Below are 17153 nucleotides of genomic sequence, written 5' to 3' on the forward strand. Positions count from 1 at the left end.
TAGGGATGCTAGAATTAGATATGGACATCATAAATATCATCAGTATACTATCTTTTTTTAATTACATATCAACTTTTTAAAAATTCAAATGTATTATGCTTATCAATATGTTTATGTCAAAACTTATTGATAAACTTAGATACATCTGATACATTTTAACTGATCGAATTTGTAATGTTTCAGAGTTCAAATATGATCTCTAGAGTCTAAATATATTATTCTTAAAAAAAAATAATATCACATCTAAACATACCATTATGGTCTTGATTTTTAATATGATGATTTTTAAAAATAAACATCATAATCGTTGCAGGTAAAGAATGGAAAAAAATATTTAACTTAAGATAAAAGGAAGGCTGAGAGTAACTCGTAGAGGGGTAAAATCAAAATAAGGTGTCCCTTCTTAGGCAATCCCAAAGTTGGATGCGTCTATGGTAAAACTTCCTTATTGTTGATCGTCTAAAATAACTTTCAGGCACACTTGCGTACCGGCTGCTGCTTCCTTCCCATTTTCTACAGGAACAGCCGCAACAAGTGAACTAGTCAAACAAGAAAATGAACAGAAGTAACGAAGAAAAGAGGGCCAAACAAAGTCTGAGTCAAAGTGAGACTCTTCCCCATTCCGATCTCCTTTAAAGAATAATAGCTTCCCTCTTGCTGTGATATCATACTTCAGAGCAACTAGATCTCTGATTCGAATTCGTCGTCCGCTCCATCGATCGCCGTGTCAATGGCGATCCTCTTTCTCATCCTCCTCCTCTTCTCCTCCTCCTGCTTCTGCCACGCCCAGCAGCTCTACATAAACAACAAGCAGAACGCCTGCTCCGACAACAGCAGCTCCACCCTCGGCTACGTCTGCAACGGCCCCCAATCCTGCTCCTCCTTCCTCACCTTCCGCTCCACACCCGTCTACCGCAATCCAGTACTCATCGCGTTCCTCCTCAACGCCTCCGCTTCCAACATCTCCAGCATCAACGGCGTTAACGATGTCTCCACGTTCCCTGACGACCAGATCGTCCTCGTCCCTTTGCCCTGCTCCTGCTCTGGCGGCTTCTACCAGCACAACGCCTCCTACTCCGTGGTTAGGCAAGATACCTACTTGATTATTGCCAACAACACCTACCAAGGCCTCACCACCTGCCAGGCCCTCGACGCTCAGAACCCCAACAACGCTAGAAACCTCAGCGTCGACCTCCAGTTGAACGTCCCCGTCCGTTGTGCCTGCCCCTCCCCCGCCCAATCCCGCAGCGGCATCAGGTACTTGCTCAACTACCTCGTTACCTGGGGCGATGACATCCCCACCATCGCCACCCGATTCCGAGCCGACGAGCAGGCGGTGCGCGATGCCAACAGCCTCTCCGCCGACGCCGTCATCTATCCCTTCACCACTTTGTTGGTCCCCCTCACGAGCGAACCCACACGAGACGAGATCGTGACCCCGCTGCCTCCGTCGCAGCCCGCGGACTCGCCGCCCGCTGGGTCGACGCCTGGATCCGGAAGCTCCTCCTCCAACAAAGGGGTTTTCATCGGGGTCGGAAGCGGAGTCGGTCTCCTGGCCCTCTTCTGCGCCGGCGGCCTGATCTGGTTCCTATGCCGCCGCCGCCGCCGCCGCGGCCCTGTTACTGTTCCAGATCTTCCTACCAAGAAAACTCCCCAATCTTCCGCCGAGTACTCTGAGCTATCCGAAAAGGGGCATCAGGCGACCAATCCCAGTCTAATCTCCGTCGAAATCATCCGCGGCGCTCTGGAATCGTTGAGGGCGTACGATTTCCGGGAACTAGAAGATGCCACCGGCGGTTTCGACGGCGAGCACAGAATCATGGGATCCGTTTATAGAGGAGTCATCAACGGCGACGCCGCCGCCATCAAGAGACTAAAAGGGGACGTGTCGAAGGAGATCAACATCCTGAAGCAGATCAACCACTCGAACGTGATCCGCCTCTCCGGCTACTGCCTCCACGGCGGCGACACCTTCCTCGTCTACGAGTTCGCCGAGAACGGCTCCCTCGCCGACTGGCTTCTCAAGAACGGTCTCGGGTGGAAGCAGAGGGTGCAGATCTCGGTGGACGTCGCGCAGGGACTCAACTACCTGCACGACTACGCCAATCCGCCGTACGTGCACCAGAACTTGAAAAGCAGCAACGTGCTGCTCGACGGCGAGTTGAGGGCCAAGGTGGGCGGCTTCGGCCTGGCGAGGCCGGTGGAGGACGGCGAGACGCCGCAGCTGACGAGGCACGTGGTGGGCACCCAGGGATACATGTCGCCGGAGTACCTCGAGCACGGGCTTATCACTCCCAAACTCGATGTGTTCGCTTTCGGGGTGGTGATGCTGCAGCTCTTGTCGGGGAGGGAGGCTACATTCCCGAAGGAGGAGGAGGACGGTGACGGCGGAAAGAAGGGAGGAGAGGCGATGCTGTGGGCGGCGATAGGGGCGGTGATGACCGGCGAGGACGCGCGAGGGAAGCTGGTGGCTTTCATGGATCCTTGGCTGCGGAGGGATTACCCGTTGGATTTGGCGTACGAGATGGCGAAGCTGGCGAATCGTTGCGTGGCGAGGGAGCCGGTGGCGCGGCCGAACATGGCGGAGGTGCTGGTGGCGCTGACGGCGATCTACAACTCCACTTTGGATTGGGATTGTTCGGACGCCGCCAATTCAAGCTCCATGATCCTTGCAAGATAAGTAACATCTATTCTGCAGGCTTAGTTCAACTATTTGTATTTTTATTTATAAACATTTCTGATCAAAATTATTTTGGTTCATCATACTTTTTAGTGAGATGCAATTGTCTTCCACATTTGTTTAGTTTTGCATCATATAGTTACATGCTCTTATTGATATAATAGTCTTGGTTAAAATTATTTTGCGGTGTAGATTTGATCAAAATTGATATATTATAAAGTAGTTTTTTTTAGCTCTTGCCGCTGGATAGGTTTAGCGGTTGACTAATAAGGGTTCGTATTAAACAAAATAACAATAGTTATGCCTTTTTAGTAGTTTTAAGCTATAATGTTTCAATAGAACTTTCATTCTACTCTGAAAATTTTCAATTTCAAATTTGTTACGATAAATAATCAAATTTCCTAGTCCTAACTATTACGATCAACATTCTTCTCCTCCCTTGGATATATTTTGAAGTAGGAGAAACCTCTTAGAAGTTAGAAGTTGTTCTTACAAACAATATAAGCAAGATAAAAACAAATACAACAGATAAAAATAAATACAATGAAAGTGAACTATTGTATATGAATCTTGCTTTGAATATTTTTTTTATTATTTGGAATTATCTCTGTTGATCTGGAAATGTAATAATATTTGATACTCAAATCTCCAAGAACCGGCTATTTCAAATCACCTTGAAATCAACCTTTATAGAATTTCTGTTGGTTGATTCCTGTTTCTCAATCGATTGCTAGCCTTTGCCAATTCGTTTGTAGAGAATTTGACTGTTGACATCTGCATAACGGCTCGTTTCACACAGTTTGACCATCACCAATGAATTGCTGAGACACGACAATTGATTGATAGCCACTAGTTGGATTAACTGATTGATTTGGGAGTATTATGTTCGTACGAACTAATTTAACAATCGATGGCTATCAGTCATTAATTGATTAGTAGAATCATACATGCAATCCAATCCAAACCCAAGTGGGTTGCCACTGAGCTCGAGTGGGTCCTGGCCAACGACCATGTCTCAACTACGAGTCCTGAGCCCAGGTGGGTTCTTGAGTGCCAACTCGACTTAACATCGACTCTGAGCCTCGAGTCTGAGTGGGCTCCCGAGTTCGAACTTGACCAAGCACCGACTTGAGTCCTGAGCCCAAGTGGGATTCCTGAGCTTGTGTGGGGTTCCTGAGTGCTTGCTTGACCGAACGCCGACTCTGAATGTCAAGATCGAGTGGGTTACCAAGTTCCAACTCGATTGAGTATTGACTCTTGAGCCCGAGTGGGTTCCCGAATGCCTACTTGACCGAACACTGATTTTGAGTCCCGAGCTTGAATGGGTTCCCAAGTTCCAACTCGATCGAGCATCGACTCTTGAGCCCAAGTGGTCTCTCGAATTCTAACTCTACGAATGCCTTGCCTGAGTAGCTTGATCACCCTGAATCTATTTTGTTTGCCTGAACCTCCAAATCTCAAATTCGAGATTTAGGATTTGCCCATTGATTGATTTTATCTAGCGATCGACTGTTAGTCCTATTTCAACCTTTTCAAGGTCGAATTTTCAACTTGCCTGATATCTGATTTATCTCAACCCTTACTATGACTTCCTTTGCTCAATATTTGGTCACCTTTGATCTGTCAATATTTTACTCGTCTAACATTCGATCACCCTTGACTTGCCATCCATGCCAAACATTAGCTTTCCTTGACTTGTTTAAACTTTCTATCATCAAGTGTCTGGTCAACTATGATTCACTTGAATTTTTCATCTCGTGCCAACTCCATGTTAGACTTCCAACCGTCAAGTGTTCAGTCACCCATGATCCACTTGAACTAACCACTTGCAACTCTCTATTAGACTTCCGATCACCAAGTGTCCAATTAACCATTACCTACTTAGACTTTCCGTCTTGTGTCAATTAATATATTAATCAAATATCAAAAATCTAAATCGAGTGAACTCAAGTTTGATTAACCTGTTCAGTCTTATCGATTGCACCAAAAATAATACTAGCATATTAACTATATAATGCTTTTTTATTTGCTTTTCATTACTTTTAGCAGTTTACTAGCAGTAATTTTTTTTTTTAAAAAAAAACTTATTTTACGTTAAAAATGTTTTTAATTTTAAGTTTGCCAAATTGAGATAACGATCAACAAATTTATCATCTATTGCGAGAAATTTAACACCATATACAAGCAACCCATCTACACATTGACCGCAAAAGATTAGATGCCCCCATAAGTAATCTCCAATCTCATTCTTTGCTATTTTCAAGGATTTAGTAACCTACACATTCGGAGACTTATACTGATTGTCGGAAAAATATCATGCTTACAATGAAAGTTCACAATTCGAACCCTAAAAAAGTTACATTGATCATTGTTTTTTTAAAATAATTATTCACTAATCCGTTCAGTCTTATCTTGATCGAAGTATGTACCTCCATTTTTTTGCTACATTTAAATTTAACATGAGTCGGTGAAAAAAGAAAAAAACTTCAGAAGCTAGAGTAGAAAAGGCACAAATTATAAAATTAAATAGATTATTAAGTAATAATATATAAAATATATAACTATTAGATAATTATATAAGATATACGATGCTTGCCAAGACTCTCAAAAGAAAACCATCCGTAAAATTGTGGACGTTTCAACTGCTTTTGCAGGAAGTGGGTTAATCGTCGCCTGGAAAATCTGGAGAACATCAGGGACGAGGGGAAAGAGTTAGAATGACATCAGGATAACCCTGTATTACCACTCTGACTTTCAAATAAGAATTAGTGGAAAGATGGAGGAAAATATAAACTAATAAATAATAAAGTTTTGTTGGTTAGAAAAGACTCCTCTATTAGATAGGAGTCTTAATTATTCTCGAGATCCTAGATTAAAAAAATTAAGACTTTAATATTTTTTAAAAAATAAATATTAAACATATTATTAGAGACATTTAATTTTATTAGTAAAATTTAAAATGACAATTTTATCCATTACCAATGATTATTTATATAATCGAAAGGAGTGATCAATTACGTGACTATAGTAATAACTTTATCTTGTGTCAAATCTCACTTTTTTATTAGTAAAATTTATAAAAAATAAAAAATATTTTATGTTAACTAATTTGACAATGATTAATAAATTATTATAATATAGTAATATATATTTTAATTGTTATTTTTTTTAAAAAATTATCAATTAATTTTAACTTCGATGAAGGTAAGTCTTGACGTAATGGTAAAAATTATTATTGTGCAACCTAGATGTAATAGGTTCGAGTAATAGTCTAATAGATATAGACACTGCATACAATAGATCCTTCCTTAGGATCTCACATTGACAGAATCCTCAGGAACTAAGTTGTCTTTTATCAATTTTAACTTGGATAAATCATCAATTAAATTTATTTAGTTAAAAATATTGATGATAAATTATTAAAAAAAATCGAAGAGTAATGACATAATAATAATGGAAAAAATGATAATAAAGGAATAGAGAGAAAGAAAAATAAAATTTAGAGAGAAATAATAGTACAACATTAAATATGCTTTTGAAAGACTTTCAAAAGTATTTTTATAAGAAAATATTAATTTGGTATAACCAATAAGTATTTTTAATTTATTAATAGTGACTTAATTTTAATTATTAATTAAATTTTTATTAGTAAAAAATTAAAAATTATGAGTCAAATTTTAATAAAAAATAAAAATAAATTATCAACCAAATCTAACTTTAATATTAAAAAATTAAAGTTATCAATCAAATCTAATATGAGTAAAAAAAATAAACACGATCAAATTTAACTTTAATCTATAAAAAATAAAAAATAAAAAATAAAAAATTATTAGTTAAAACTAAAGATTAAAATTTATTGATCAAATATAAGAATTCTCGGAACCTCCTTCGCTTCGGTAGCCTTCTCTCCTACGGGTTCTCCTCACATTACCACAGTCAAAAAGCATATCAATTCTAAATGTGTTGGATAACTTCGATCATGAGTTTATGAGCACCTTTCCCGACTTTTTCCTATGCGAGGTTTATTCATGAAACCTTTCTCTACATGATTGAGTCTCACTAATAGGAAAGTCTTCTATCAGGGCAGCTCGGCCCTCAATAGGTTGACCTATTGAAATTGAAATTGTTGTTCGAAGAAGGAATGGAACGAAGAGCCTCCACAGAGAGAACTTCATTGGTGTCACACAGCTGAGCCAATAAGGATTGGTTCTCGGGAATTAAAAAACAGGACATTTAGTAGCTGTGAGATCTCGGAAAATTGAATAAATAGGGTTATTTCAGAAATAGCCTTATAGAATTTTTCCGGAATTTTTAGAAATTTTCTGGGAATTTTTCGGAGTTCGTACGACGGATTTTGAGGGGATCAAATTCTGGACACGAATAAAGCTTGTTTGGGATACCCATTTAACTAAGGAAATGTTTTATTTATAAATTCAAATTCGTTTCCTTTTCTCCCCCAAATCGCCGATCCACTCCTCTTCCCCGACCCTTCCTCTGTTCTCTCTCGCGGACGAACCGAACCCAGTGGACTTCCGGCAATCGTCGACGTCGACTGAGGCCTCGTCGCCGGAGCTTGCCAGAGATCGAAGAAGGGGGCCGGATCATCTTGATCTCCTCTTCTCCACCCTTCCCCAACGCCGACACCAAGGGAGATGATCGCCGGAATGAAGAGGCAATTAGGGCTCCGAGGCTAGCTCCGATTTCTTCTTCTCTGGATGTTCACTGATCTGTGCCCTAGCACGGTCTGCGTTTCCCCGATCGATGCCATTGGATCAAGCCAGATCCACCGATCGCCGGTGTAGAGAGGGAGTTAGGGCTTCAATGGGTAAGCAATCCGAACCTTATTCCTTCTATTTCTTTGATTTGTGCCCTAGCTTCGAGTTTCATCCTCGATTCTTGCTTTTCCTCTTTGATCGTCGGCGATCCTAGGTCAGGTCATGGATCGTTTGAGTGGATCTTGGATTCCTCTGCCGGAGCTAGGTCTTGGCAGACGCTGGCTAGTTGAGGGTCAGTAGATTCAATACATTGCATTATGGATTGGATTAGGTGACACTTTCTGGAGGCAACCGATCGAGGTAATGCATTGTTGATTCTTACTCTCTTTTCTTTGTTGTGATCTTGATATCAGATTCAATTGTTTGCTGTAAATCCCTTGATCAGTACTTGGACTTTCTCTTCTCCACTGTGATTGAGGTCTCGGTTGAAGTGGAGAAGAATCCCAGCAGTCAATAGGTTCTGATCAGTGAGGTGTGCTCAAGATTTCAGCAAGGTTGAGTGCTGTGAACTTTCTTGGGTTCCAACAGCAACTACCCTAACTGCCAGCAACATCTTGGGTGGTGATCTACTGGTGATCACCTTGGATTTGGGTAAGTTTTTGGAGGTCAATTGTTACCTTGTTTTAATGATACGAATTAGGGTTATATTTAGTTGGTTATGTGTAGATTTAGGTATGATTTGGATTACATGATTACTAGAGGTTGTAATTAGTTGTTGATTGTGATTAGATTAATTGCTTAGATTTAACCTAAGGGGATGATTAGGGTTAAGGTAATTAACCCTAGTCAATCGTTGGATTTTAATCTAATGGGTTATTAGGGATTAGGTAACTAACCCTAATTGACCGTTAGATTTTTATTAGGTAGATTTAGGTTGTGTTGATTAGGGTTTTGCCCTAATTTGTTATTAGGGATTTTATTTAGCTATTCTTTTTGGATTTAGCTAAATAAAATATATATTATTTGTTTGACACAGGACTCTGATTCGAGACAGACGTCTCGACCTTGGATTGCTTGATCGTACCTTCTATTTGAGGCGGGTACCCTTTGACTTATCTTTTGATACTGTCTTATGATATGTATAGTTTATATATAGTTACTAGTGATAGGTGGTAGATTTATTTCTTCCCTGGTCTTAGCTAGTTGATACCTATCACATGCTTCATCTGTTAGTTGCTTTACTTCAGGATTGGATATTTACCTCTTGCCATGTATATATATGTTCATAGAGATGCATATCTATAGTGCTCTACTCTACTGGATTAGTTGCTTTACATGTGTGATACATGCTCTTGGATTCATGATACTTACATCATTGTTATATGTGATGTCTTTGGGTTTATGTTGTTTATATCATGATTATATATATGCGTTTACCTTTTGGGCACACACATATATGGAGGAGGCTATGTTCAGGTATGACATACTGTAGCATCATGCACCATCCTGCATGATTGCATGCTGGGCGATTGACGACTCCATTATTGTTGAGCTCGTCGGCCGGCTACACGGGCCTGCACACAACGTGACCACTGCATGGGTAGTGGCACAGCACCCAGGGTGTGTATGGCAGTTGCTCTGTAGCGCTCCGCTGGTCCGCTCATGGGTAGTGTGACTGCAGCGTGGTAGCGGACAGGGATCCCTCCCCGTCATTGCGTACCGGGAGTTGAGAGCGTTACGCTCCCTCACTATGTTTGAGGTAGGAGGATAGGTGTACTCCGACAGCATCCCGTCCACTCGGTTACTCATCAGGGGTAGTGACGACAGAGTGCACGGTGTCACAACCCTACCTACTCGGTCTCGCCATCGCGTGTGAGACGGCTGACTAGCGTCAGGGGTGACCATGTCATATCGCATCATATGCACAGATTGCATTCATTGTGATTGTTGCATATTGGATGATGCACTTGGGTGACTGCATATGATTGACATGCATACAGGATACATGCGTATTTGTTCTGACTATCTTTATCTGTGTATGTCCACAGTCATTCGCCCAAGCCTCGCAGGTGAGTACAGTTTATTTCAGTTATGCATTTCTTATTATTCTTGCTGTAAACTGTATTACATGCTTCTGGTTACTCATTACAGTTTATTCAGCTATGCATACCTGTTATATTGTTAGGAGACTGTACTGTAGGTCCTATGGTTTAGGAGACTGTACCTTAGGATATTACTGGTAGTTATATGCTGCTGTACATATCTATTGGATTACCTGCTGAGTTCTTTGAACTCACTCCGTTGTTATTATTTTTCAGGTTGAGGCCGTCAGGAGAGATTCCAGTCGCTAGCCCCGTTATCGCGAGGATTTTCTTTGTTGGATTATATTTTACTTTTGCATCTTATATACTTGTATTGTGGGTTTGTATTGTGGACTTTACATTGAACATTCGGGTTTACTACTATTGTTTTCCGCTGCAGATATTGTCATTACTTCGTGGATTTGGTTTTTCTTCGATGTAGTGGAGTAGGATGTGTACATATATTTTCGAGTTTTTATATCGTCTTTCCTTATTAAACTGCGTGGATTGATTTTATGTTGAATTATGTGGAATGTTGATATAAACTGCGTGGCTTGTTCTTTTGTATTGTATTATTCCGGCCGTGTGTGGTAGAGGTATGGAGATATATGTATACTGAGCTTCATATTGTCCGCCGTACAGGGGAGATGCTGCCGAAATTTCTTCGGACAGGGACTACCTGGGGCGTGACAGTAGCAGCTGCCAAAGGCTTCCCGAAACCTTATGGCTATATCTTCCTTCCTTCTACCTTTACCAACTACTAGCAATTACGACAACAGGTAAAATAGCTGACCTTATTCCCAAATAGCTTCTTCTTTTCGTGACAACGGATTCATCTTCTTACGCTACGGAAAGTAAGGGCTTGAAGTTGTAAGAATAATTTACATCTTCTATTTAATAGACAGCAGGGAATGAATGAAAACGGAAAGGATGGCCTTGAGCCAGGTCTTGATTGTTTATTCCATTTTCTCAGTTAAAGTACTGGAGTGGGAGTTCTGGTTCTCAATGGCGCAGCTAGGATTTTAGACCAGAAAGGGCAATTTTTAAAATTTTAAATATTAGTATAGATCAATTTTCACTCTTTAAAAGTTCAAATTTTGAATTCAATAAGTTAAAAATGAACTCAAATTTGAAAATTTTTTAGTTTAGCCCTTGATTTTAGTTAAAACAACGATCTATCAATCCTTAGACCTTATCTATGACTCAAAGTCGAAGAGTCATTTAGGTGAAAAAGACAGAGGAGAAAGATGTAAGTAGGTATATCTCATATTTTCTTAAAATATCTCAACATTCATATTCCATCTAATTTATCATTAGAATAATATTTTAAACACATAATTACTTAATTTAATGATTATCTTTTTTCAACCATTCAAAAATAATAATAAAATTGATAGTAAACAAATAACATACTTACTAGCAAATAAAAATATGAATATGAAAATTTGACACTATATATTTTTTTTTGCACTTAAATCTGTAACGAAAAAGATCAAAAAAGAAAATTTCACCATAATCAAAACGTGTTTGCTGTGGAGAATTGGTGTAGTGACGATGACGATACTCGTGGCAAACAATGACAGCGCTGGCAATAATATCGTGTGGTGACAATAATGTGAGCGATAATGACAGAGGGGAAAACACAAGAAAAAAATAAAAACACGATATTGAAGATATTTAAAAAATGGGAGGGAGAGGGGAAAAAGAAATTAGGAGAGAGAAAAAAAAAATAAAACATGACTAATTTTTTATTAGATTTTTTTAATATAAAAGTTCATAGAATTTTAAAATTTATAATTAAATCTTTTTATTTTTTTTTTCAATGTATAATTTTTTTTTTCAAATTTCAGGGGGTATGGTCATATCCCTAAAGTTCCACCTAGCTACGCCCCTGCCGATTCTTTATTCATAAACTATGTCACCGATTGGTGCCCTTATCCCGCTAACAATAACAATCACAGCTACCGACACCGACCTCTCTTAACGACCGGTAAAGCCCTCTTCTCTAGGATATGTCACTTCACTGCTCGGAGAGGAACTTATAACAAGCCTCTTTTCCTTTAAGAAGTCAATTACGTTCGAGCTTTTTCGGTGTCAACTGATTCAACTCAAGCAAGAACAGGATATTACCTCGGATCAACTACCTTGACTTTAGAGATGAGAAAGGGGGCAAAGAAGGCTGAACTGAAGCGGGGGACCTATGGCAAAGTCATTATCATCTTGCTTTCACAGGCTTCTTCTAAAGAAAATTCCGCGACTGATTTCAGGCCGAGTCTTTTCGCTTGTAGGCTCACTTTCATCGTTATAATATGATGTCTAGTAAAAATTTAAAATTATTGATGAAAATAAATTTAGACTATAAAGTTTATTGTAGCTATAATTTTAAATATTTAATATCTACATTAATATTATATATATATATATATATATATATATATATATATATATATATATCTAATTTAATGGGCCCCAATATAATAGGGGCCCTAGGCATAGACTTTAATAGCCTATGCCTTGAGCCGGTCTTGCTATTAGGGATGATAATGAGGTGGGTTGAAACCCGGATCCGTAATAAATCTGACCAGACGGGGTGAGTTTAAACCCGCCTAAACAGGTTTCAAAGCGAGTTCGGGGCGGGTGACGGGTTTAATCGGACCCGTCCCGAACTCGCCCCGTATATATTTATATATAAATAAATATATAAATTTATTAATATAATTATATTTTTTCTTATATTTAATATTTAATATTTTAATCAAAATTTTATTTTATAATATTTTAATATTAAAATAAATATATTTAATATGAAAACATATAATTATTTTTTTATTAATTATTAATTGAATAAAAACTGATAATTAATTTTTAATTAAATCAAAATGGATAAATTTTAATATGTGATAATATTTTTTGATTACAAAATATTATTAATATAAATGTCGAAAATAAATTTAATGTTTAATTAATTTTTAAAAATTTTTATTTTGTATTTTAAAAAAATAAATATGACGGGTTTACCGGGTTTAACCCGGACATGCTCTGCCGAGTTCGTGGGGCGAGGCGGGACGGGTCCAAATAGAGACAGGGCGGGTCACGAGTTTAGCCAAACTTGGACCGGTTGCCATCACTATCCTCTATTACTTTATACCTCTCCGGCTTTCCCCCTTTTTATGCTACCTTCGATAGTTCTTATCTTTCTGGTATTAATACCATTTATTTTTCTTCATAGTTTGACATCTTCTTGGAATGTTAATAATTACTATTAATTGGTGTTAAGCATTATCATTAACTAGTGCGTTAAGGAGCACCATTAATGCCATCGACTCTTTATCTTCAACATATTGACAGCTAACGCTAGTATGCTTCCTCTTCTTTATACAGATGGGTTATCTACTTAATGAGACTGTTCTTAATTCGGGAGGAATGAAGATAGAACAATGGCGACCACCTAGGCATTGTCTGTGGAGGGACCTTGGGAATAACCGCTCTAGGTGGCTGGCCATGGCCGGTCGGAAGCGGTCACTCGTGAGTTAATTGACTGGGCCTTGTTGGTCGGGAGTAGCCACCTGAACGAGTGACTCGGAATAACCGCTCGTGAAGACCGGGTCTAATCTTGCCGTTCGGGACCCAGGGAAGTTGTCACCCATGAGTTAACTAACCAGACTTTACCGGTCGGAGTGCTGACCGAACCCTGTCCAATCGGCAGGATTTGAACCGGTTATACTCCAACCATTCTATTTTTGACCCTAGACGGTATCTTAAACCTTTGAGGAAACATGTGGAAGCGTTACCATTCTAATACATCAATATAGTTTAATTAATATTTTTTTCTTTTTACTCCTAATTTTACCTACTTTATACATATATTTCTTATTTTTTTATAACTAATCTTGTTAATTAGTTTGTTGACCTTGCATTTTTAGAAGAAATTTTACAACTTAACTTCTAAACCAAATTTTAACTAAAAGATTAAAAGATCGTGAGCATAATTAATTAGATTTTAACTAAGAATGATAAAAAAAATAAGAAAAAAATAAATTAAATTTTAGTTAAAACTAAATGGGATGTCCAAGAATAAAAAAAAGATGATATATTTGTAATTATTTAGATCCTGATGTAATATTAATTTAAAATTAAATTAAGTGTTAAAATAAAGATAATGATGCGTAAATTTTAATTAACAAATTTTGGCAATTTATCAAAAGGTATACGTAGAATAAGGAAATGATCAAAAGACGTATCATAGTTGTGTATTTACCAAATGACATAGTTAAGTGATGTGAAATTCCCATTTTAACCCTTCCGTCAACTTCCCCTCTTCAGTCGTGATTTTCCATGCATCCGAGCCACATTTTGAATCTTTTGATTTAAAAATAATCATGCGATCATTTTTCTCTCTCCCTCTCTCAACTTGTGATGTCATATCAGGCTCAATGTGGGCCTGATACGATCCCATATCAGGCATAATGTGGGCTTGATATGATCATATCAGGCCCACGGTATGTCCAATACTTATGTATATGTTCGTAGATGTCAACTAATCATTAACTTGGTCAGGTGTTCTGGTTGTCTTCACAAGAAGAAACGTTTCATTGCTGCTTGGTATTGCAAACCAAGGAGCTTCAATTCCGATCAATTCAAATAAAGCATCCAGTGACCTCTTTCTAACATACTTCTCAAATAAAAAAGAAGCGACTAGATCAATAATTGAGGAGTTGCTTAAATTTTATGCCAATCGCGTTGAAGGAGAAGATGATGTTTTATTATTTTGCAAATTCTATATTTTGTATATATTTGTTTATGTCTTATTTTCTTCTAGTGCATAGAAGATCTCGTTATGTCTTATAGATATAGTAGATGATTTTGAGAATCTTGCTATATTCAACTGGGTTGAAGTCATTAATGAATTTATGGCTCCACAATTACCTAAGATTGGGGACATATTTTCATCAACTCGGACAATACATGCTAACACCAACCTTCCTTACCTAAAGGACTTTGCTGGTCTTTTGGCAGTAAGTTTATAAATGATGTTAAATTTAACAATAATTTACAGACATGTATGAATAGTTAACACTTGTGATGGTGAATCAGACATAGTTTTTGGAGCATGTTCCAATCCAAAAACCATACAAAATAGAAGGAGCAAGAATAAATAAGTGGAGGAATATTCCTTCACATATTAGTAAGGTGACGGATTTGTTTGATCGAGTCTCATCTGAAGAGGTAAATTTTCATTACTGTGACTTTACTTAGGTTAAAAATCCTTTTTTAACATGTGTTTTAATAATTGGACAGGTTATGATTGACCTAATCCCTATCGAATATGAGAAATCATTAGTTGAGAACCTTGTTGGCGTTGATGACATTCCATGTGCAATGGAGACATCACAATTTGAAGTAAATGAAGAAGTCCTTCAAAGTAATAAGGAATGTTGTAATTGTTGGGACCTTGACGTCCGCTAGAGGGGGGGGTGTGAATAGCGTCTCACCCAAATTAATCGCTTTTTCCTACACTTGTTAGTTACGCAGCGGAAATACAAACAAACAAGTAGAAAGCTAATCTAAATACAAGACAAGAAATGCAAACCAAGCTACACGATCATTTAACGTGGTTCGAAGATTAGGGCTCCTACTCAACGGCTGTCCGTAAGGTGGACAATCCCGATCCGTCGGTGGATGACTCCCCGGTAAACTCCGACTAGCTCACATAGCTCCTTATGGGTGGAGAAACCTCACCACAACTCTCACAAGAACACTTGAGACGCTAGGGCACAGGTAGACTACTAATAGGGGTTAACCACCTCTATTTCGTCAACCTCAACCAAGCTCTCAAGTCTTGGTTATATAGGCCACGGGTTGGAAAATTCCGCCTACCAGTCGACTGCCAAAACCATCAGTCGACTGCCCTCTATGGAAATTCGACCGTTACAGCCCAACGGCTCGATACCAGCCCTCTGTTCGCTCCCAGTCGACTGCACCAGTCGACTGATGAAACCATTAGTCGACTGCTACAGTATTGCTACAGTAACACTACAGTACTGCTACAGTACCCCTAATCCTAGGATTTAACCCCCGAGTACATTCAATCAGCATTCGTCCTCGTCCGACCAACCTAGACCTAGCCTTCTAGCATCCTCCATCAGCCTTAAGTTTCTTGGATGTCTCCCCATCCTTCACATCTTGCCTTCTGGAGCTTCCATCGGCCTTGTCATTGTTGTTGGGTCTTCCTTTGCCAAGAGGTTGCGCCTCCGGGACTTCATCCATTGCCAAGTCACACTTGGACATACGTTGCCAAGACTACATGCTTGGACTTACACCGCTAAGACTCATTCTTGGATTTTCCTCCTTTGCTAAGATCACACTTGGACTTTTCTTGTTATACCTGTATCCTGCACACTCACAATGCATATCAAATACAACAATAAACCTAACTTAAACTGTAACGACCCACCTCCTACTAACTAAGCTGTAAGGCCGGGGGTTACATTATGCTAAGCTATTCTTGGGCTATTATCTGAATATTACGGTGTGGAAAAGCTGTACTAATTAAAAATCTATGCTATTTACTATACAATCTGAAATTGATAGTCAGAATACACTTTTGAAGTTACACATATGCTAAGGAATGGAACCTGAACTTTCTATTTGTTCAAAAACTGAAATTAGACACTTCTAGCTGAAATCAGACATTCCAATCGATCGGCTGATAGATTGAAGTGGTTTGATCGATCCACTGATCGATTCAACGTGCTACTGTGCACGGAGGTTCCGACTGGATCGATCGGCTGATCGATCCAGTCTGGCTAATCGATCCAGAGATCGATTTAGGAGCTCTCTGTTCGCGGGATTTAAATTCCCGATCGATCGGTGGATCGATCCATGGCCGATCGATCAGTTGATCGACTCATCAGCACTCTGTACGCGGCAGATCACGTTTCGATCGATCGGCTGATCGATTGAGGGCTCCTCAATCGATCAGCTGATCGATTCCATAGTGTTCTGCACGCGAGGACTTCTTCCAATCGATCGGCTGATCGATTGAGGACTGCTCAATCGATCGGCTGATCGATTGGGTTTCTGATTTCTGCAGAAATCAGACCCGACCTGTACAGAACCTTCAGAAATTCAACTACAAACACAACACTAATACTAGGCATATCCTTACTCTTGGTTAGCTATCTAATATCCAGACAACGAGTAATCTAAGCATAACTTCCATAATTCAGGACACATAAATAACTAAAGGTGCGAAAGAGTAACACTATAAGAAATGCTAAGTTCTCAAATTTTGTTAGTTTCTCCAAGATCTTCATTCCAAGTTCCTTCTCACACACATCTTTATCGCATTGCCCTCCAGCCTCCGCTAATCCATCTTCCCTTTACCTTTATCTGCAGTATAAGGAAAAAGGAACTATAAGCTTGGGAGCTTAGTAAGAAACCATCTACCTCACAAAAACATGCGGTCAGGAAATCATTCTTTCTTTTAAAATATGCTATGCTGATATACATGATGAAAATCATACTAGGATACTGAAACATGGTAGTTAACTACTAAACATAGCTAGTTGTTGTATCAACAAGAAACTAAACTGATACATAAGCTAAACTAATTGTTATGACAATAAGAACTAAACTGTATTAACATATTTGTTTCGTGAAGTTTGAAAACTATTT

The 17153-nt window shown here is 38.9% G+C and overlaps 1 protein-coding gene and 1 long non-coding RNA gene across 4 annotated transcripts; both read left to right on the plus strand.

Moving 5' to 3' along the window:
- The first annotated feature begins 559 nt into the window (after positions 1 to 559).
- On the plus strand, positions 560 to 2912 carry LOC122002848 (protein LYK5-like). Its single transcript, XM_042558199.1, has one exon. The coding sequence runs from the start codon at positions 731 to 733 to the stop codon at positions 2678 to 2680; it is 1950 nt and encodes a 649-aa protein (XP_042414133.1). The 5' UTR covers positions 560 to 730; the 3' UTR covers positions 2681 to 2912.
- A 4216-nt stretch (positions 2913 to 7128) lies between these two features.
- On the plus strand, positions 7129 to 9764 carry LOC122000564. Of its 3 annotated transcripts, none has more exons than XR_006117171.1 (3): positions 7129 to 7505; positions 7610 to 7755; positions 7841 to 8338. It is a non-coding gene; the product is annotated as an uncharacterized LOC122000564 (long non-coding RNA). The 3 variants fall into 3 exon arrangements; XR_006117173.1 differs by lacking the exon at positions 7129 to 7505 and adding an exon at positions 9714 to 9764 and having other exon boundaries at positions 7523 to 7755; positions 7841 to 8046; XR_006117172.1 differs by lacking the exon at positions 7129 to 7505 and adding an exon at positions 8432 to 8479 and having other exon boundaries at positions 7524 to 7755; positions 7841 to 8046.
- Positions 9765 to 17153: the final 7389 nt, after the last annotated feature.

The sequence above is a fragment of the Zingiber officinale genome, chromosome 7A, assembly GCF_018446385.1.
Source record: "Zingiber officinale cultivar Zhangliang chromosome 7A, Zo_v1.1, whole genome shotgun sequence".
NCBI lineage: Eukaryota > Viridiplantae > Streptophyta > Magnoliopsida > Zingiberales > Zingiberaceae > Zingiber > Zingiber officinale.